Genomic DNA, 23,265 nt, shown 5'->3' with positions numbered 1-23,265 from the left:
AGTGCCAGTGGATTTCAAAGGAGAAAAATTAACTTTAAAAATGTTTATTTCTGTGCTTAATTCCCCGCCGCCCCCAGCATTCAAAACACAGATAAGTCTGCACTGAAAACTGGGATTTATTTAATTTTGGTCTTCGCTATATATGTGGTTCATCTTCAATAGTAAATACCATGAATCCATCTTAAACAAGAGAGACAATTTAAGAAGATGACTCACAAAGATCAGGGTTACAAGCATATAACAGATAAAAAGATGCTAGAGGATAGATTCTGAACGTATGCAGGGATTCTGCTATTCCTCTCCCACTGACTAATGGAAGTAATGTAACTAAATTCCTGTGCAGCATGTTAGAAATGTATCCCTATGTGTAATATCTTCAGATATTGTTTATGTCTTACTTTATATTTTGTTCCTATTGTATACCTTAATGATATAATCCTCTGTTCTACTATGCATGGCTTTACCAGTGTGGTGTTATTGTAGATCTCATAGCTGCCATCCAAAGCAGAGACAGAATTCACCAAACTATGTAAATTATTATTAGATATTGGTATTTCCTGTAAACAGATACATATACAAATAAATATAAACAGATAAATACTGTAGAACAATAGTATTCTTATCTCACCCCTACAGAGGTATATTGATAATCCATGGATGATGATAAAATCTGGATTTTATCTTTTAAAAAGATGTATTATACGAAATTTCACTGTAACAGAAGAACTAAGGTAGATTATAAATTATTTTTAACAAAATCCAGTGTGAAGTGGGGTTTTATTAGCCTAAAGCTTTTACACTTACATTTAAAAGTGTTTCCTTTGCCTCTGCTGAACTGTAGGCAGAAACAGCATTTAAGCACCTTTCATTTAGTAATGAGAAAAGTAAACCCTTCCAGTCAGAACATGAGGTAAAACAATATTCAAAAACAGTCCTCCAGTTTCTCCACGTCTTTCATACCGACTTTTCAGACTATCCTACATACAACTGGGAGAAACAATCAATTGTAAATTACAAAATCATCTCAGATTTAGAAGACTGCTCACAGTAAATTGAAAACATAGCCTTAGAAAATCTTTTGCACAACTGCTGAGTCTGTGCGTGTGTGTGCGCGTGAGAAAAACTAGAAGGCACTTTTCTATGTTTTTTAAAGTAAAAATTGCGTTCAACAGATATAGCTCTGACAGTCTTATTTATGCATTCATCTTAGCAGCAGTTTAAATGTGGTTGATATGCAAGCAGAGATTTTCTATCAACTCTCAGCATAAAAATGCAGAAAATAATTTTGCCACAGTTTTTGTTATTCTGTGCCAAGTCTCTAACGAGTGATAACTCTGAGATACAGTACATGCTTTTGCGAAGAATGCATCTTGCAAAACCTACCATGTACCTCTTAATCAATTTTTTAAAATGTTCTTCAAGCATATTTCAGTGATTACTTTGGTCAGCTACAGACAAAAGGTCTTCTGACTCTACAACATTTTGTTAAGAACAGTAATCCCTTTGGTATTAAGTTACAGTTTTACATAATGTAAGGTTTTAATATGGTATTAAGTCCTCATTCAATACATACAGTGCACTCAAGCTTGCAAATACACCTGATAATTAAATTTGCCTGACCTTGCATTTACACTTGTTATTTACAATGTGTGTACTCAGTATTCTAAAGACTCTTCCCCTTCTCCTTTAGAAATACATTTTAAACACTAACCTAATGCTTATTTGACACTTGAATACAGTTCATTGTGGCTCAACCATGCCAAAACAGAAACAAAAATACACACAGATTCAGACAAATGAATGGAAAATGTTGCTGTTTCAAAAGTACCAGATCATGTAGTTATGTCTCTAGGAACTCTGTTCTCAGAATTAAAATAAAATTACAGAGAAAAGGAAAACAATGGACAGCTCCAGTGTAATTTTAACACACTGTCCATCACACAGGTGAATTCAGTTCTTTTCCATCTCACAAGATGACTAGCCCTTTTTGTTGACAATGAGATTGCAATGTTTCTTCCTATAATTATCTGTGTGGAACTAAGAGACACTGCTGTGCAAGCAAAAAGCCTGTTTAAAAGTGTTTGATGCTAAAATGATATGATTCCTTCAGTTTCAGCCAAAGGACTGTCTCCATGTTGGTTAATATAGCTGAAGTTCCATACATTTTCATGTGGCTAAGTGCTGCTGAGTTGATAACCCTTAGATAATATAAAGCTTTCAAAGTGCTGATCTTCTGCCTTTTCCTTCACTCTCTGCTCTTCTATGGAAGACACAAGTTTGTCCCTTTCTTCAATCACTTTCATCATCTCAGTAAAAATTTCATGCTCCTCGTTCAGTTCTTGTTCGTTTTTTAGGCTATCTAGGAGATTGCAAAACAAGCAGTTAAAACACTATTGTAAATTGGGACTATTACTGCAGACCAAAACATATAATTAACTTCCCAGCTTATTTACCATCAATGGCCATTTTCTCTCTCAGTTTCTGCTCCAATCTTCTTTGGTGATCCTCCAGTTCTAGTTCCTGGGCTCTAGATACAAAAATAAGAATGGCAAAGAATCAGCTGACATAGATTTCCTAAGGATTTTAGAATTCAGAAAGTAACAATCAACCTTCAGCAGACCTGTTAAAAAGATTGATATACTGGCTCCCATGTATCTGGCCTTTTTAATAAGATTATAATTATTTTATGCTCATTTCATTGTCAATACTGCTATCCTTTTATTATGTTTCTGCTTCTTAGATCAGGGTCTAGTGGTTGGAGGTTTCTCCAACACAGTAGTATGTGGCCAGCTAAACAATGTTGGCAGTCCATCACTGATGACGATATTGTTGCAATCCTCATCTATGGCTACCCATACCCTGAAGTCCAAACCCTGATGCACAGAGTCAGCTGCACTGAGCATGGGAAGACTGTATCTATCATGTTGAATGATGCCGCTACATAGCACCTTTCACTGCGGATTGGAGATGATTTCGTCAATCCTGCTCAAACCTGTTACATCCTGATCTTGTCAGAGACCACCAATGAGTCCTGTTCTGAGCCATTTGATCAAGTTCTTTGGAGACTGCTCTTCAGGTTATCTGTGAAGTGCTTATACTTCTTTCTTCTGTCCTTTGTGGCATGGCTGGAGACACAAACAAAGAACAAGTTGAACAGCACTGGGACAAATATGCAGCTTTGCTTCTCTCCATTCGAGATTTCAAATACGTTGGAAGAGTCACCATTGAAGAGCACCTGCACTGTCATGTGATCATGGAATAGACAGATGATTTGTATGAACCTTCTTGGGCAGACCTGTTTATGTAGAATAGCCAATAGACCCACTCTGCTGACTGTATCAAAAGCTTCGGTCAAGTCAATGAAGACTGCATACAGGTCCATGTTCTGCTTGAAACATTTTTCCTGGACCTGCCTTATGACAAAAATCATGTCCATAGTACTACGACGTGGTCTGAAACCACATTACGGCTTCTGGCAGATTCTCCTCAGATATGTTTGCAATGAGTCTGTTCAGAAGGATGTCAGCTAGTATTTTCCTTGCTGTTCAAAGGAAGGAAATGCTTCTGTAGTTTTCAGTCAGATTTGCTGCCTTTGATTTTGAACAGGGATACAATAATATCTTTCAAGTCTTGTGGCATTTCATCTTCCTCCCAAATGCTACTCAAGGTATCGTGAAACATCTCGAGAGCCTTTGGACCTGCTGCTTTCTACACTTTAGAATACCATCCTTTCCAGAGCCTTGCCAGAGTTCAATTGTTTGATGGCATTCATGATCTCTTCAACTGTTGGAGGGAAGTCGAGATCATCTGATGGATTTCTTGGGTAATTGGTCAAGGACACGCTGATCAATACGGATGGTCTATTGAGTAGACTATTGAAGTGTTCAGCCCATCTCTGCATGATTCCCTCCTTGTCTTCGATGAGGGTTGTGCCACCTGCCGACTTCAAGAGAGCTGTGCCAGATTTAGATGGTCCATAGACTGCTTTGAGAGAGTCAAAGAACATCTTTATATTGTTTGTATCTGTGTAATGCTGAACTTATTCAGGTTTCCTCTCCCACCATTCATCCTCCATTCTCCTCACTTCAAACTGGGCCTTGCTCTGTAAGTACTTAAATCTATCTTTCTTTGAGATGGAAGTGAGATCGTTCTGCCATTCAAACAAATGCTTTCTGCTGGTCACTTAGGAGTTTGGAAATGTCTTCGTTGTTCTCATTGAACCAGGCCTGGTGTTTGTGACCAGCTGCACAATATGCAACTGATAAATGCCAACCATTGACCTGCTCCCAGAGCAGAACCCAGGGATTAAGAGATGCCATCTAGACCTACAGTGCACCACCCACCTAACCCAAGCAGTAGGGGTAGGAAGCAGCTGGGAGTCACTTGACTCTGACTTGACAGGCATATATGGTACAAACATTTGTGTGAGCAAAGGTGCACATTTTTAGGACATGACCAAAGTATTGATGGATTCATACGCAGTTTTAACCCACCCCAGATTTTGACACCACTCACTTTGCCTCTGTATTCGACTCCTAAATAGAGCAGAATAAATAACTGAATTTTTAGTTTGGTGGCCAAACCAAAATATCTGGAAAAAAAATTAATTTCAGGTCAACCCAAAATGGAAATGGTTCAGCTTTTTCAGAATTTTTTTTCCCTAATGGAAACTATTTACCAGATTTTGCCAAAATTCAGAAGTAGTTTTGTTTGACCTGAAACTGTGTTTTTTGATGAGTAAACTATTCATCCAAAACATTTCGCCCAGCTCTACTCCTAAATCTTTCCCAAATGAGTTTAATCTTTCCTCTCATTTCCTCGTGTTGCCCAGGAAAAGCTGATATACTGTAGGTTAGAAATATCTCTCCACTCCCTACCCATTTGGTTCCTTGACCAATTTGTTTTCCAGTGGATTAAATGCCTGGGAGGTCATTAGGCCCTCATTACATGAGAACAGAGCATCCACAAATAATAGCGCTATGTAATAGACCTATAGGATCAAAACCACTGTACCACTGGGGAGTTCAAGTGCATATCTGAGTTTGGAATAGAATGTAGCTTTGGGTGTATTTATTCTAACACACTTCCAACTCCAGGAAACAGTAGAGTAAGCAGGAGAAGCGTGGACTCTCTCTGTGTGCTAATGGCGATATGCTATGCAAGACACAAAGTGGCAATTTAGCTCAATAATGAGAGCAACATGTATCAAGAGGAAAATCCTGTGCCTGGGACCTAAAATGAGTCCACTTCCCCACCCCCCACATCTTTACTACTGATGGCAAACTGTGTGTTCTTACTTACATGGTCAAGAGCTCAGACTCATAACACACTAATTTATTCTTCTCCAGGACCAGCTCAAACCATTCATGTAACAGCTGAGTTTCATCCTGTGTGCCTGAATCTGATTGAGATATAAAAAATAAATGTGTTATATTGGATTTCCCTCGCCATGGTCAAACTGCTTTGAAGCCACTTTAAATGATCCTTGTTTGTAAGGCTAGATGTGTACTATATAGAACCTTTGTGATGTGATATTTATGTCAGTAGTTCTCCAGGGTACCAGATATATAACACACCTGTTTATATTTTGGTGAATAGTTTACTACAGTTAAGGATATACTGAATTTTAGGCTGGAATAAATACAAGAAAAGAATCCCGCTTCCATCTTGAAAATTAGCAGGTGTTTTGTTTTTTTCAAATATTTGTCTACTCCTTTTTGAAATGGTCGGTATTAGTTGCTCCTTATTCTGGCATAAATAATTCATTTTTTTAATGTTAACACTAAGTTCCAGCACCTGATTTATCTATTTTAGGTGGATACCTCCATCAGAAACTTAAGGGTGGGCAAGGCTGGCATATGTCAACTGGTCCCTCCTCCTGGTGGGCCCCTCACTCTTAATCAAAGTCCCTACCAAAAGGGCCCCCAGCTCATTTCCCATCTGACCTTTGTCTTTAAATCTGCATCTGTGAAATAAATGTTTTGACTGATTAGAAAAGCTGCACTATAGACAGTCCATTATTATTGTTAATATTATTTGTATTGTAGTAGTGTCTCCAGTCCAGGATGCCATTGTGCTTGGTGCTGTATAGTCATATCACAAAGAGATGGCCCCTGTCCCCAAAGAACTCACAATCTGGGTGTAAGACTATAAACAACTAGTGGATACAACTATTCTATAAACAATAGATTCCCAAAAATGAAAACATTCCTTCACTGAGTGCCAATATTGCCCCACAAGAAGAGATGGCAATGGAAAACTGGCCTTTTCAAGCTGTCGTTCAGAGTATATTGGTGGACCTTTGTTTTAAGACCTGAAATAGCCCATCATCATAGAAACATAGGGCTGAAAGGGACTTGAGAGGTCATCTAGTCCAGCCCCCAGTGCTGAGTTAGGACCAAGTATATTGAGACCATTCCTGACAGGTGTTTGTCTAACCTGTTCTTAAAAACCTCCAATGGCAGGTATTCCACAACCCCTTTGGACACCTATTCCAGTGCTTAACTATCCTTATAGTTAAAAAAGTTTTTCCTAATATCTAATCTACATCTCCCTTGCTGCAGATTAAACTAATTACTCCTTGTCCTACCTTCAGTGGATTTGGAGAACAATTGATCATGGTCCTCTTTATTGCAGCCTTAAATACAGTTGAAGCTGTTTTCAGATCCCCGTCCCACAACCCCAGTTGTCTTTTCTCAAGATTCAACATGCCCAGCTTTTTTAACCTTTCCTCATAGGTCAGATTTTCTAAATTGTATATAATTTCTGTTGCTCATCTCTGGACTCCAATTTGTCCATATCTTTCTTAAAGTGTGGCGCCCAGATCTGGACACAGTACCTCAGTGGAAGCCTCACCAGTCCTGAGTAGAGTGGGACAATTACCTCCTATGTTTTCCATCGAACACACTTGTTAACATACTCCAGAATGATATTAGCTTTTTTCTCCACTGCATCATACTGGTGACTTGTATTCAATTTGTGATCCACGACAACCCCCGGATCTTTTTCAGCAGTACGACTGCCTAGACAGTTATTTTCCATTTTGTAGTTGTGCATACGATATTTTCTTCCTAAGTGTAGTAGTTTGCACTTGTCCTTATTAAATTGAATCTGGTTGATTTCAGACAAATTCTCCATTTTATCAAGATAATTTTGAATTCTAATCCTGTCCTCCAAAGTGTTTGCAACCCCTCCCAACTTGGTGTCATCTGCAAATTTTTCAAGCACCCTTTCCACTCCATTATCCAAGTAATTAATGAAAATAATGAACAGTACCGGCCTAAGGACAGACCCTTGTAGGAGCCAACTAGATACGTCCTGCCAGTTTGACACCGAACCACTGATAACTACTCTACTCATAATCATCTAGCCTTTCAATGTTCTGTTAGAAGTAGGTACTCCTCACATCAGTAGGATCCCACAGGTCATTAATACATATGGCTAACTTTTCAAAAGAGGGTGCACTGCACTGGGGAAGCCCCCTACATGTATGAATCTAAAATGGATGCTTGTGTACCCTACCCAGCTACCCCTTGGTGCAGGTTGTTTGTACCCTTGAAAATCTGGCTACAAAGTTAACAAACTCATCCCTTAACCTGATTCTTTGGTATTTTACCAACAATTTCCCAGCAAGACCTGCCAAAAAAAACTCTAGGCCCAAGAGGCTTTCAAAAGATCTGAGCCCCCTTAATCTATACATATCTCTTTTCCCCTTTCTAGCTTGCTCTTCAGCCCAATTTTCCAGTTTCTTCTTTGCTAAACAAAAGAACCCCATAAAGAGTTATCCATCCTAAGATGACTTTTGGGGGGAGGTGGGGAGGAAGCTGCTTTTAGATTTTAAATATTTAGGGACAGTTAAATACTCTGTAATATGGCTCCCACTGTTACTAACTACAGTAGTACCGAGGAAGCTGGAAATGTGTCTCCATGACGTCAGTCACGTCCATACTGCAGTGCACTTCCCTCTCAGCTTGTACAGTGAAACATAATAATAATAATAATAATAATAATAATAGGTAGGATATAGATGTCTTAATTTACTTCAGGATTGTCCCAACTTTGAGGGACAATTCCAATGTCCAGCCAGTTCCACCAACGTCAGGATTCTGTCAGCATTTCAATAGACTCCCAGGACATCTGATCACTCTGGCTACTGTCAACACAGTGGTATCACGGTGTTGAAATCCTCCAGAGCAGTGCCTTCATCAGTCATGAGGCAGCAACTCCTCCTCTCCTGCAGTACACTATGCATTTCAGCTCGCTCTCTCAGCTCTTCACCCGGGAGCAAGATGTAACCACTCACATCATGCTGAACTGCTCAGAGGCGCAAAGACATGAGCTGTCCACGAGTTCAGCAGCTCCCAGCCCAGAGAATGGTAGTTGGCTCTTCAATCTGCTGCTTCCCTGGGAGGGCAGTACGAAAAGAATAGAACTGAAAAGGAGTATGGGACAGAAAAAGTGTGTGTGGCGGGGGGGCGGGGTCAGAAAGAGAGAGAGAGAGAGAGTCAGCCGTAAAGGAATGCAGCTATGACTTCCAAAAAATCTTTTAGGTTAGGCCACTACCTCTTTGTTTGCTAATATAAACACATGCTAACATGGGGTGGCTTTTCGTCCCCTTCTAGTGACTGGACTGCTACTGCCCCTAACTAATGGACTTGGGCCTTTAGTTCAAGTAATTAGGGATACATGTTTTTAGAGGTCCCTGGGTCAGACCTCACACAGGCGACCTGTCGAGGGGTGTCATTACACTGGGTTAGAAATTGAGGCAAGAAGTAGAGAACAACCTGAGAAAAGGAATAAGTATAGACAATTTAGAAGGAGAAAGACAGAGGTAGCACACCTAATGGGCCAGGAGCAGCAGCACAAGAGATAATGGCATTGTCTCCTGCTTTTTCAATTTGAAAATATGATGAAGCTAAATTTGTGTACTTATAGAAATTTGTCATCTTGGTTCGGCATTATCATTCCCAAAAGCCAAAGCTGTCTAACTGGAATAGCAAGGTAAAGGTATATGAGGTCTAGGGCTGTGTGGAGAAAGGTAATTCAGTTTCCTGGAGGATTTTGATATTTTGAAATATGGATTCATTCTAGTTTGGAATGGAACCAAATAATTCAAAATTCTCCACAAAAGGGAATGGAGTCCTGGTTCTGGGGCAGTCTGCCTGGTGGCCTGCCCTGGTGTCATGGACTCTGACAGCCCTTGGGGTTCCCGACTCTGAGACAGTCTGACAGGCAGGAAACGGAGATGCTGAGCAGGTAAGCTGGCACAAAACGAGGCAGAATTCCAGTTCAGCCATTCCTGGATTCCATCAGAACTTTGTCAAAGTCAACAGATTTTGATGAATCAGTACATTCAGACAAAAAACATTTTGTTAGAATTTTTCCAACCAGCTCTAATGGGGACATGTCTAGTTTAAATGCCTGTATGTAGCAGGATTTGTGTGTGTGTGGTACACACACACACACTAAAAGCAGAAAGGCAGCCAGAATTTAAACCAGACAACACACTTACCCCCATACAGTTCTTATAAATGAAATTTTAATAGAGCATTTATTTTATTGCTAACAAGAGAATCTATTTTCATGGATGTGCATATGTACTGAACTTGTGCAAACACTCTGTCCTTCCTCCATCTCCTTCCCAATTTTTGCTATATTCTTATTTTGGAAAAATATTGCTTTTTAAATATTTCCATGCTTATAGAATAAAATATCAGTTTCTCCCTCTAATAAAAGATTTGAGTTGTATTTCAACTGAAGTAAGCAAACAGCAATGTGGTTTGCCAAAATGCCTCTTATTCTAACAAAAACACCTACTGGAGCTGTAACAACAGTAGCTTTTTGTTTTTTCTTTCTCTGTCCTACAGAGTGCCCTCTAGTATCCTGAAGGCTGCATTGCATTTACTCACTGAACTTCTCTATTGATTTATCATTAATAACGCCAATAGTTACTTAACTTACATGATTTATATCTTCCAAGTACAATACAACAAACTAAGTAATCTCCACAACACCCAAATGAGATAGGGAAGTTGTTCGGGTCAACTGGATGCCAGTTCCTGTGTTTGTTTATTGAGACATGTTTTTGCAAAAAGGTGGCTTTTTATTTATCCAAATCCCTTTCATTTGAGGCTCCATTAGAAATTAAGATGTCCTTTTCTTTTTATTACAGTAACAACTTTAAGATGGCCTATTTAAAAACAGCATTTACTAAACATGGCTCTGAAACTTTCAATTTCCTGCCACCTTAGCATCTTTCTGCAGATAAAAGGTTGGAGAATAAGCAGGCTCTTCCTTCAACTTCTTCCACTTGTTCTTTTTGGAAAAAGGTATAAAACTCACATTCCTGTCCACACACACTTTCAAAGGGTCTAATATTTCTGACTCTGTTTACAGTTTTAAATACTTCCCTTTTCCAAAAGGCAGTGCAAACAAACCCTGAGTACACTATCTATAAAAGCATAAGCCTACAGAAAGCTATTCACTGATATACTGAAATATGGGGAGACTAATCGTGCTTCCTCAGCACGGATTTTTTTTCTTTACTAGTAATCTTCACAGCTTGTTTAATTAACTTTTGAGTTATACAAATTTCAATTGAAAATGTGGTTCAAAACCTATATTACTGCATTTTGTTGTAGGCAAAAGATCCCTATAAACCCACACAAATGTCACTAGAAAACAAAGCAGCAGTACATTAATGATTTATTATTTGGTATTTAGCACAGAATAAAGTAAATGAAGGGGGAAAACCACAAAAAATTATTCATAGGATTGATTATTTCTAATTTTTCTTTAAATGCATGAATTGTTGTCACTACAATTACGAGATCATCAAAGCCTCATTTTGTTCATCAGTCTTCATGGCAGTTTGTTTCACACCCACGCATGTTCTCTTCTAATTCAGTTCAGTAGCTAATGAATAACTCCCACTAACAAAAGAGCCTTTCATTCCATGCTCACATAATTATTAGAGGAGAGTTGCATAAATGTCACTGAAGACTAGTGTTTGCAGGCCTGTCTCTAAATTCGGTTATTCACAACCTTTGCAGCTCAATATTATTGCTTAACTGTGATCATTTTCTAATTACCTTAATAATACCTATTAAATCACTTGAGCTACATAAGCACAGGCCTACTTAAATACAACTTAACCTAATAAGCACTGGTCATTCATTAAACAATAATGCACATTTTTAAAAGGATGAATGGAATATTATCTGACTAAATCCTGCACTATTACATAAACGTTATTACAAGCAACAAAGCATTAACATTTTGATGTCTAGTTTGGAGAATTTCAGCTTGAAATTTTACACAATATGAGGTATTCAAACAGAACAGTCCTCACCCCTTTTCCTATCTGCCTGCATCTATAGCTGGCCACCCACATGAAAACAATCAACAGGGAGAAAAAAATAGCACTCTAATCTTAATGAAAGGAATTAAATTACTAAGGATGAAAAGGGAATGAGGAGCATCAATCTCTTAGCAGATGAGCTTTCTTTAGAAAATGTGATTGTCAAAATAATGGGAACAAGGGGTGGCTCTGGGCCATCCATTCTGGTATTCTGCATATATCCCTATTTCCCAATAGTTAGAAGGGTTTTGATCTTTCATATTTTCAGAGACCTAGAGAAGAGCACAACTTTTTTTGTTCTATAACTAAGGGTATGTCTACACTACAGCCGTTACAGTGGCACAGCAACGGCACTGTAGCAGTGCCTCTCTAGCGCCATAGCGTAGACACTTCATACATTGGCAGGAGGGTTTTTTCCCCCTTGATGTAGCTAATCCACCTCTCCGAGAGGAGGTAGCAAAGTTGAAGGAAGAATTCTTCCATCAACTTAGCCACATCTACACGGGAGTGGAGGGGAGGGGTAGGTCTGCCCAACTAGGCCGCACGGGGGCAAAAATTTTCACAACCCTGCATGACATGGCTAAGATGATCTACTTTTTAAGTCTAGACCAGGCCTAACACTAACAACCCTTTGGGGATTCTCCTTTCAAAAAGACAGTAAGATGGGTGCCATCTTAGAAATCTTTATTTTTTAACTTAACAGATAATTGATGTTAGCTTTTTAAAAACATTTGAAATAGATTAGTTCGCTCAGTTATATGGTATTTGTTTTATAAACCAGTGGGGTAAACACTGAAGAACTTACACCTTTTACTAGGGCAAACATCTACTGGAGCCAATTCTTTACTTCAGTGTGTGTGTACTACAATGATGGATGCTATAAACAGTACTAAAAAAAGTACATGGAGACTTTACCATACTATGCAGCTAAGCATAAAAACAACATTTTCCAAGTGTTGGAGGTTGCATCAAAAAACATCTAACTCCCTGGCACAAAATCACACTAGTGATTTAGGAGAGTTGGCTTGTAACCAGGAAGAATATAAAAAGCAGATCTGCAATATGACTGCCAGCTTTCAGACAATCTTTTAAATCTAAAATAGCTTTCAAACCTCCTCAGAAGGTAGATTGCATTGGACAGCCATTTACGTTCATATTTTATTTAACAAGGAAAAAAAACCCCTTAAGGTAAAATTGGGTCTTGAAATTTCATCCCTTAGAAAAGGGTGGAGTCAAACTGTGTTGACCACAGGAGGAGTGTCTCAGAGAGGCACAGTCCCTCTTGTTCTCCTTGCTCTGTGGGGAAGTCGTGTCACCCTTTTCTGAGGTGTAGCTTGCTTCCTCCCTTGCATCTGGCCAGTTCTGCAGGCTGTCACGCTGGGGAGGGCAGCATTATGGCTCTACTAACTCTCCACTCCTCCCTTACACTGTCCACTTTCCCCTCCTCCTCCCTGTCCAATAGTTCATGTGGCAGAAGGGAAAGACATCACGTTAGGCATGGTCAGGGAAATCAAACTAAATGATCTAATGTTCCCTCTGGTCTTAAAAATCTATGAATCTGCGCCTCACCCTTCTGTGCATGAACTGTAATGTGAATAGTCCTTATGTAGACATGTAGGGGAGACCTTATATCCTCTAACTCCCCTCCACTGCTGGGTCAGGACTAACTAAAACTTAACCTTTCACTGGAGCAGGGAAAAATCCCTATTATCTCCTGCCCATAAGAAAACAGCATTTCATAGTTCAGGTCTGTCTCACTGTGCATTGCCCTTTTACATAGCTTGTTTGAGTTCTTTCCATGGTTCAGTCACTGACTGCTATCATATTATTGATACTCAGAGAGAAGCTGTTAAGGACCTTGTTACTAAGCATAGGCTACTGGCTTGGTAACTGAGTTACTGCACCTAGAAACATCACTGATTCTGTAGTGTAGATGAAATCAGGCTCAGGATTTTAAACAAGGTGAGGGAAGTAGATTCAGCTTCAAGTTCCAATAGCTACAAATTCACAACTGATAACATCTAAAGCTGCTTGGCAAATGGAAAAAAAATAGGTGATTTTTTTCTCATTTATTGTTTCAGGGAAAATTTTCCAACCACCTATACTTTTAAAACAGTTGTAAAACTTGCTCTGCTTTTAAAGAGGCACCAAATAATCACAAATTTCTTGCCCCATTTACCTGATTCTCCTCGCAGTTCCCTCTCCAGTTTAACACCATTTATCTCGAGGGCCCTCTGTCTTTCCTCCACTTCTTCCAGTTGGCGCTGTATAGCCTGCAGAATAATAACGATTACAAAGATAAAAATACAGCTTTAAAATACAGAGAGGAAGGATGGTCCAGTGGTTTGGGCACTAGCCTGGGACTTGGGAAACCCACGTTCAGGCCCCTTTACTGTTAAAGTTTTCCAGTGTCATCTTGGGTAAGTCACTGAGGGCCCGATTTGCCATCAATATTTAGGCGCCTCGTGGGATTTTTGAAAGCACTTTTGAAAAATCCCGCTAGGCGTCTATCTGCATCTTTAAGTGCTTAGGTTTCAGAGTAACAGCCGTGTTAGTCTGTATTTGCAAAAAGAAAAGGAGTGCTTGTGGCATCTTAGAGACTAACCAATTTATTTGAGCATAAGCTTTCGTGAGCTACAGCTCACTTCATCGGAGTGAAGTTAGTCTCTAAGGTGCCACAAGTACTCCTTTTCTTTTTAAGTGCTTAAATGCCTTTAAAAATCTGGCCCTTTGTCTTGCTGTGCCTCAGTTCCCCATCTGTTAAATGGGGATAACAGCAGCTCCCTACTTCCCAGGGCTGCTGTGAAGGTAAATATATTAAAGATTATGAGGCACTCAGACACTATGGTAATGGGAGCCATATTGGTACCTAAAATAGCTTCAAGGTTTTGTCTACTATTCTGAATTGAGTGGGATAGTTCAGCTATTTTTTCTTCTCATATAACCTTCTGATATGGAAAAGAAAAGGGTATATAGCTCCATAATTCCGATTAATTGGCACTGAACAGGTAACCCTGAGATGAACTGAGCTGACCATTCTCTCTAAACATGTCTATGTCATAGGCCAAGTATTTTCAAAAGCATCCATTGATTTTGGGTGCCCGATCTGTGACACCTTTAAAGGGCCACATTTTTGAAAGGGTAGGTGCCTAGTATTTCCTTAAATTCAGGCCCTGTGAAGGTGTCCAAAGCTGGGCGCCCAAAATCACTGGGCACTTTCTGAAAATGTTTATTACCATATCGCCATAAAATAAGGGAAGACACTTACAAATGTGTTCCCCCCCACCAGGAATTTTGTTTACTTGTTTCATTTTTGCTATTTCAGTTTTACAAAAAAAATACACTAAGCACATGTCGATTTTTTTCTTTTGTAGTTGCTTCTATTTTGTCATTGATTTCTCAGTAATGATTAGTCAAATATTTTCTAAAATATCAAGAAAATGTAGAGGAAAATGCAATAGGTTCAAGCGTAAAATATCTATTCATTTAAAGTACAATAAATCAGCAGAGGAGACCCATTCAAAAATTCCAGAGATTTCAATTTCACTTCTCATTATATAGTGTATATATGTTTATATTAATACAATATTTAATATATATATATATGCACACACTAATTATATATACATATATACATATTTACTCTTTGTATGACAGTAACACCTAGAGCCCCAATTGAAACTGGGGCTGTACGAACACATAGTGAGAGACAGTCCCTGCCTCAAAGAAAGGTATGTCTGAACAGGCAAAAGTGGCCTTCAATGCTCCACATAAATTTGTAAGGCCAGATTTTGCAAAGAGAATTCAGCACCCAGCAGATCCCATTGAGAACTTCATTTAGGAGCCAAAATGGGAGCTGAGCACTTTTGAAAATCTAGCCTGTAGTACCTGAACAATGCAAATTCAGACAGAGAATGCAACTCATGTGTATAGGTGTGAAGGGAGTTAACTATGACCTGTGATTTTGGCACATTAGAATCAGACACCATTTGAGATCAGCTCATTGAGAAGTGTGCTCACAAAACATTGCATGACAGATACTTGCAATAGGAGGGTTCAAGTGCACAACTGTATGAGTCACCATGGGCAGAATCTAGAGTTCCTTCTGCTTTGTCTGGAGAAAAGAGCCTTTAAAAAGGGCCATCTTATCTTATTGCACAATTAACAAAGGAATAACTATTATTCCCATTGTACAGGTGGGGGAACTGAGGCACGGGGAAAAAAAATCATTTGTTTTTCCTAATCCTCTCTGGTGTGTAGTAATAGGGTAGTATCCCTTTTTACCCTTTCTAAATTAGCAGTTCACTTGCAGGCCCTATTTGTTTAAATTTCACTGGTCTTTGCAGTCACTTTCTATTCCACTGTATTCCTGAGTTAGGTGCTCATCCCCGTCACCAATTGTTCCATCTTTTGCTTTTTATATGACGATAAAAATAGTATGAAGAAGCTACATGGGCACAGTTGGGTTTCAAATAAATCATCTTTACTAACTATAGATAAACATGCAAAGCTAGCTGCATACATCCTGCTGCTCTGACTGCTTTCCGAGCACTTCTGCAACATAAAACACAGTAAGCATCACTAGAGGGCTTGCAAATTATTTAAAGGGACAAATATCCACACACTACACCCCCATCACCCTCTTTTCTCCCCCACCCACAAAATACCCTTAAGTGTGACACGACCTCAGTTTTATTTTGTCACCTGGGCTTTATGGAGTCTTTTCAGCTCCTCTTGTTTAACCAGTTGCTTTGTTTCCTTTTCTAGTTTTCTCCTTCTTCTAAAGGTCCTTTTTGCCTATAAGAGTAAGGGGAGAAAAGAAGGTAATCAATACCCTGTACTTAGTCATCTTAGATTTTCATAGACTTTTGCCTGCTGCAAATGTTAAGTAGTTTTTGATTCACTCAGCTAGGTTTATTCTCAGCCATTAAGACATTATCAGTAAGACCCTCACTGCATCCCTAGCTAAGCATTCGCTATTTGTCAATGAAGGGAAAATTGAATCCATAGAGCTACACAACTACACACCTCTGACCACACATCTCACAATAGCTTCTGTGAACATCATGGTTACCAGAGAACAGAAAGTACCAGCTTCCTATGAAAAACATGACCTATTTTTTACTGTATCCGACAGTCACTAAATACTCAGTTTCTTTGTGTAAATAATCACTTCTTTGTTTGTTAAAATTTTATATTATATGTAAAAATACGCCTTCCAAAAGTGACTGGACTTGATCCCTAGCTGATGTGGCTCCACTGAAGTCCATGAAGCTATGCCAATTTACACCAGAAGAGGATCTGGCCCTCTGTTTATTAATCAACTCTGATGCAATTCTGAAGTCAGTCATATTCTACAACAGCAGTTCAATTTGGGCAGCTTGTAATGTAATAAGATTGATGTAGTCTGAAGCAGTATAACAATCACGTTAGCATCTGAAACCAGATAATGTTTGTCTTCTCCAAAAACAGCTTTATTATTGCCATTAAAGAACATCCTTTTCTTTTCTTTTTTGTCCCCTCTCTTCCTGGTGATAACCAACACCCTTCATTTTTCAAGTTACAAGGTATGTTGCAATGGAAACATTTTTATGGGCACAAATCACTGACCACTGCAATGCGCTCCAAGAAGTACAACAAAGCAATTGTTAAAGGGTTCATATAGGGAGTGGCATGCACTGTTTAATCTTGTTCCTCACTTATACTATCTGAAAATGTTTCAAGACTAGTCATGATTTCCCACTCAAGGAAAAAAAGACAGGAAATAAGAGAATAATAAACAAGAAAATAGAAGTCTAGAAGCCAGTTCTCTCAGAATGCTACATTTCAGTTTCTCTTCAGTTTTGCCAATGCAGAATGTAAGATACCTGTAAGATACCAGGCAAAACTGGTATGTGAACTTGCACTGGGAGCCAACTGAGATGAACTGATACATTTAATAGTGGATGTGACTCAAAATAGGGCAAGCAAAGCCAGGCCTGAGTCACTGCCACTGATTTGTGTTATAGTTTGTCATTTACATCATATTCCACCTGACATTTTGTTAGTGCTAGTTTTTGCTCATTACCATATGTCCATTTGTGCCTTCCAGCTGTTTGAATTCATGAAACTCATCCCTGTTCAGTTCATGCCTGTATTTGTTTTCTTTGTTCTTTTTCACCTATATGTTTTCTGTATTTCATTTAATCCACCATTATTATTTTTTTCTATTTCAGTTTCTTTTTCTGGTTCTCTCTCTTCACACTGTGTTTTTTGCTTTTGTTTTTTTTTTAAAGAGCTTTATTCTTTGAAGCTTCTAGTGTTTGAGTTTAACAAGATCTGTGTCCCAACTAACACTTACTCATTTTTCTTTTACAAACAACTGATGTCTTCAGCACAGAATATCCAGGAAAACTTTGAAACACTGTGATAGCTAATAATTGGTAAAAAAATAAAAAGATAAAAAAAATAAAAAGAATTACATAATATTGCTGGTAGCCTCAAACATCAAAGTGAGGGGGAAGCATTTGCTGCATCTCCATTGCACATAGGTGAGCCAGTGCATGTGGATGGACATATGGGAGAGCCTCTGCCTCCCTGGAAACGTCTCCTAAACTCTCTGAGACATGTTTGTTGGTGAATTGTAGGTAAGAGCAGTGAGAGGAGCAGCAGTTAAAAGACAAATGTAGCTTGAGAACTGAAAAAAGGGGCCACCCTTTCTACTTCTCCAGCCCTTCCCTCTAAGCCAAGTTTTTGCAAAGATTAAATTGATATTTCCTGCACATCTTTTGATGAGTTTGGGAAGCTTGGGGTCAAATGGAACAGACCAGCTTACCCTTCGTTGCACTGGTTTGGAGAGTCCTTCAAAATATTAATCTGCGCCTTTGAAAAATACACTAGTGGGTTTGCTGCCTTGCTTCCTCAATGCACCTTTGCCCTTTTAGGTTTCAGAGTAACAGCCGTGTTAGTCTGTATTCACAAAAAGAAAAGGAGTACTTGTGGCACCTTAGAGACTAACCAATTTATTTGAGCATGAGCTTTCGTGATGTTGCATCCGATGAAGTGAGCTGTAGCTCACGAAAGCTCATGCTCAAATAAATTGGTTAGTCTCTAAGGTGCCACAAGTACTCCTTTTCTTTTCGCTTTGCCCTTTTAGACACAGACACACACGGGGAGGTATATTACCTCTGTGTTTGACCACCTTCTCAATATTTCACTGAAGGGGGTCGTGGGTGGTTTCTGCCAAAAGCTAAGAATTAGTTGATTGTCATGGTTACTGTGAGATGTTTGCATGGGAAATGGTTTAAGCGATATGCAAAATGTAGCATATTAAGTTGCAAAACTGTTGAAGTGAAACTTGTCATCTGAGGTGAGGCAGGGTCTCATTGCTAACTCAATCAATACTGAGAACAATGGGCATCCATGGAGACAACACTTGGTCTACTGCCTGGATCAGGTGAAGACTTGAGCCGAAGGAACCCTAGGAGAGCTGTCTGAAGAGAGGGCCCCCTGGGCTAAGAGACAATAGCCTGTAACTGCATAACAGCAGAAGAAATGGCAACAAGTTGTTATCCATTACAGAGGAGAAACTCTGCCTGTTGGTGGCTTTCATGAAAGGATCCCAGTTTTCTGAACTTGGCAAGTGCTGCAAGGACTAACCATTGGGTGAGAAATACCTTATTAGATAGGAAAGTAACGTTTTAATAAGTACTGTATAGGCTATAGATTGCGTTTTAGGATTTTCTTTTATATGTAACCTTATCTCTCCAAACTGTTATACTTGCTGGTTTTTGAATTCGTATCTCATGCTCTGCTAAATAAACTTCAATTTGATTTCACTATAGACAAGTCTAAGTGCCTTGTGCTAAGGAGAGTGTCAGATTGAGGTGAAACCAGTGAATTGGGCTACACTGCTTCCACAGACGCAGCAGATATAGGAGTACATCGTGGGTGTCCAGAAGATAGGGGACTGGGCACTCCAGTGTAACAAAGTGAGGTGTGTAAACTGCTAGCCTGCAGAAAGAAAATGCAGGTCTTGTGGAGCCTGGAGCAGGGTGCTGATGTTGTCAGCAGCTAGTTGTTGGGGAGCGTTCCCCTGGTTGGCAGAGAAAGGGCTCCCTTCTGCTGTGGGCTAGTGGTTGGGATACACCCTAGACACCTCAGGTAAGCCTGAAAAGCATCATACCCTTGCATTTCAAAATGTGATTCCTGTGGAAATAGGTTATTGGATTTTGGGCCCTTCAGGTTTTGGTCATTCCAAGCCTGATTTAACCTCAGTTCATCCTTCTGAGTTGTGCTACTGTAATGCCGACAGACCCCAGTCGTTGACGGGCAGGATCAAACAAGGTTCAGCAAGGACAAGTGCAGAGTCCTGCACTTAGGACAGAAGAATCCCATGCACTGCTACAGACTAGGGATCAAGTGGCTAGGCAGCAGTTCTGCAGAAAAGAACCCAGGGGTTACAGTGGACGAGAAGCTGGATATGAGTCAACAGCGTGCCCTTGTTGCCAAGAAGGCTAACGGCATTTTGGGCTGTATAAGTAGGAGCATTGCCAGCAGATCGAGGGACGTGATCATTCCCTGCTATTCGGCATTGGTGAGGCCTCATCTGGAGTACTGTGTCCAGTTTTGGGCCCCACACTACAAGAAGGATGTCAAAAAATTGGAAAGGGTCCAGCAGAGGGCAACAAAAATGATTAGGGGGCTGGAACACATGACTTATGAGGAGAGGTTGAGGGAACTTGGATTATTTAGTCTGCAGAAGAGAAGAATGAGGGGGGATTTGATAGCTGCTTTCAACTACCTGGAAGGGGGTTCCAAAGAGGATGGATCTAGACTGTTCTCAGTGGTAGCAGATGACAGAACAAGGAGTAATGGTCTCAAGGTGCAGTGGGGGAGGTTTAGGTTGGATATTAGGGAAAACTTTTTCACTGAAGCACTGGAATCGGTTACCTAGGGAGGTGGTCGAATCTCCTTCCTTAGAGGTTTTTAAGGTCAGGCTTGACAAAGCCCTGGCTGGGATGATTTAGTTGGGGATTGGTTCTGCTTTGAGCAGGGGGTTGGACTAGATGACCTCCTGAAGTCTCTTCCAACCCTGATATTCTATGATTCTATGACCTCTGAAGCTTAGTACATGAGCCTCCACAGCATAAGCTAAAAGCCAGCTGGCTATTAGCTAAGGCTATAGAGCAGACTAATTTCATCTCTCTCTCTCTCTCTGTGGTCTCAGTGCCGCTAGATGGCACAGAACACACACCCAGAAGTTGTGTGGGTTACATACTTCCCCTAGCTGAGGAAGTGTGTCCCGAGCTTCAAAGACTTCCCAGCTGAAATGCCAGACGAACCCCTACTTGTAACACCGACAGACCCCGCTTGTTGGCGGGCGGGATCGAACTAGGGACCTCTGGAGCTTAGTACATGAGCCTCTACAGCATGAGCTAAAAGCCAACTGGTTATTAGCTCAGGCTGAAGAGCAGACTCATTTAACTCTCTTTAAGGGGTCTCGGTGCCACTAGATGGGACAGAACACCACACCCAGAAGGTATATGGGTTGCACTACAAACATTAACTTGTCTAATTAAAAAAACAAACCAACAACTCACAATGCCACCTCCTAATCCAAGCAACCTTTCTGGTTAGGTCATCTACTGATGCTACTTACTGATGCCCCTCCACTTTCAGAGAAAGGGTAAACAAGTCTCTGATGAGCCATTCAGCCTACAGAATCTCTCTCTCCAAGTAAGAGTTGAAGATCAAAATCTCATTGGTATTTTAGCTCTCTTATTTCCTATTAGATACCGAAACACAGCTAGACCTAACTGAGCCCAGTATACAGGAGGCATTTCGGGGGTATAATTTCATGATGGGACTGCATGGCTCATTTAATATTTCTGATTAGAATAAATATAACATTTTCCATGCAATCTGCCTGTAGTTCTTTTTAAATGAAGTGGTGTTTCCCCAAGAGAAATCTGCATCTGTTCGTTTTAATTTTTTCAATGGTTTGTTTGTTGGGCTACATATTAAAACCACTTAAGAAATGCAGCTTCAAAGTGGTTTATGTTAAGCACGTCTGTTATTCAAATTAAATCCATCTCTGTCAAAGTTCTTATAACCTGTGGGGGGTGGGGGGACGGTTCTGACAGGTAAAGAAATGCTGGTACCTGTTTTTTGGAAAGAGACCTGATGTGGTTCAATCCGTTATATATTACAATGCTAGGTTTGCATGTCAAACCCCCCCCCCCCCCCCCGAACTGTTCCATTTTAAAATCAAAATCACACAAACCTTAAGTATAATTCAACAGTGAAAGTTTCTTTTTGTTTCTAAGTAAAGGTTACCTTGAGTGCTATTGAAGGCTTGTGTTCAAATTCACCATCAGAGGAAGAAGAATAAGATGCAGTCACTTGTTTTTTGACAGATAGGTGTTCAGAGCCTAAAATGCAGGAACAAAGTGAAGCAGGAAGTATTCTCCCTTGAGACATATGGACATTCACCCTAGCCACTTGCATAGTGCACCTGCCCTGAGCTTTATTAGGTTGCACCTAAAGGCAATTTGGAAATTTGGCTGATCGTGTTAATTAAATTTTTGGCCAGTGTCCAAGGCCTTTGCTGCTTGTTATTTGGAATTCTTTTTTAAACATAGCAGTATTATGTATCAATCAATTAATTCCTTAAACACCATCTATGTAGCATGATGCTCAAAATGCATTCAGAAATGAAATTTGTTATTAAAAGGCATATCTGAAGTTAGCCATATTACTTAAATGATTGTGTAAGGCTCACCATGCGGTGTAATTGAATGCAAAAAGTCTGAGCCAGCTCTTAAACAAATTACCCTTGTGGCTTCTAGCATCTGGCACCCATTTTTACTACATGACATCTGCTCAGTGTAAAATGGCTGGCGTCAGAATGTCTGGTCATATAAAAAAATCACAAATGTAATCAGAAGCAAATGGACTAAGAGAACAAGGCTTTATCACATAGTCTCATGCAATATAAATATTTCATTAATTATGTCTAAACAAATGTCACTTGTATTTTTCTTTCTTAAGAATATTATCACATCATTGAACTGTTGATTAAAATGCCATAATAAGTCAGGAAAATCCATACATCACAACAATATACTCTATGAGGGAAATTCAAATGATATCATTGGGAAAAACATGCATTCAGGAATACAAATTAATGTATATTTAACTACAACAATTTTATTATACCCATTTCACCAGAGTCTTGTTCTAGCTGGCTGTTTTGTTCTTCTCAATTTATTTGTCTAATTCATATCTTTATTCTCTTTGTTTAAGAAAATAAAACTGCTCCAGGAACATCTGTCTCCACACTTCAACCTGCTGCAGGGTTAATGATTAACATCTGGATGGACTGCATCTTGGGAGTACACACAATGTAAAGTGATCAATGACTTTTTGCTTAGCGTTTGCCAGGTAACTGTTGATTTGCTATAATCCAGTATATGAATGCAAGTTTTATTTGGAATATGATCACTTCCCATTCCCCTCACTGTAAGTTTCCTTCCTTTTCTCATTTGTTTCACTGTGAATCCAAACCCTGCAAAAGCAGAATTAATTTAGTCTCAAAAAAGACTTTAAAAATTGGAGTCACTGAAACATGTTCATTCCAGAAAAGTAACTAAATGGTAGCAAGCACAACAACAGAGGGCCAAATTCTGCTCTCAGTAAGGCCATGTGTACACTACTACTTAGGTCGGCAAAACTTATGTCTCTCAGGGTGTGGAAAAAACACCCCCCCCCCCAGCAACTTAAATTACCCTGGCATAACTGGCAGTGTGCAAAATGCTATGTCATTGGAAGAGCTTCTCCCACAGCTCATTGGGGGTGGTTTAATTATGTCGATGGGAGAGCTCTCTCCTGTCAGCATAGAGCAGCTACACAAGAGATCTTACAGG

General features: G+C 39.6%; 1 protein-coding gene across 4 annotated transcripts in view; it reads right to left on the bottom strand.

Annotated features, from left to right (window-relative positions):
• Positions 1–1,520: 1,520 nt before the first annotated feature.
• The window catches only part of MICAL2 (microtubule associated monooxygenase, calponin and LIM domain containing 2), a 181,842-nt gene continuing 160,097 nt past the window's right edge, over positions 1,521–23,265 (bottom strand). For all 4 annotated transcript variants that reach the window (XM_043550236.1, XM_037899826.2, XM_037899828.2 and 1 more), the window contains 6 exons: positions 21,677–21,771; positions 16,064–16,156; positions 13,539–13,632; positions 5,302–5,401; positions 2,454–2,527; positions 1,521–2,359 (listed from right to left, as the gene is read on the bottom strand). In XM_043550236.1, coding sequence (XP_043406171.1) covers positions 2,175–2,359; positions 2,454–2,527; positions 5,302–5,401; positions 13,539–13,632; positions 16,064–16,156; positions 21,677–21,771 — 641 coding nt within the window. In that variant the 3' untranslated portion in view covers positions 1,521–2,174. The remainder of the gene's footprint in view (positions 2,360–2,453; positions 2,528–5,301; positions 5,402–13,538; positions 13,633–16,063; positions 16,157–21,676; positions 21,772–23,265) is intronic.

Source organism: Chelonia mydas, chromosome 6, assembly GCF_015237465.2.
Source record: "Chelonia mydas isolate rCheMyd1 chromosome 6, rCheMyd1.pri.v2, whole genome shotgun sequence".
Lineage (NCBI taxonomy): Eukaryota > Metazoa > Chordata > Testudines > Cheloniidae > Chelonia > Chelonia mydas.
The sequence above is the reverse complement of the archived record's forward strand: the minus strand, read 5'-3'. Positions and strand labels throughout refer to the sequence as shown.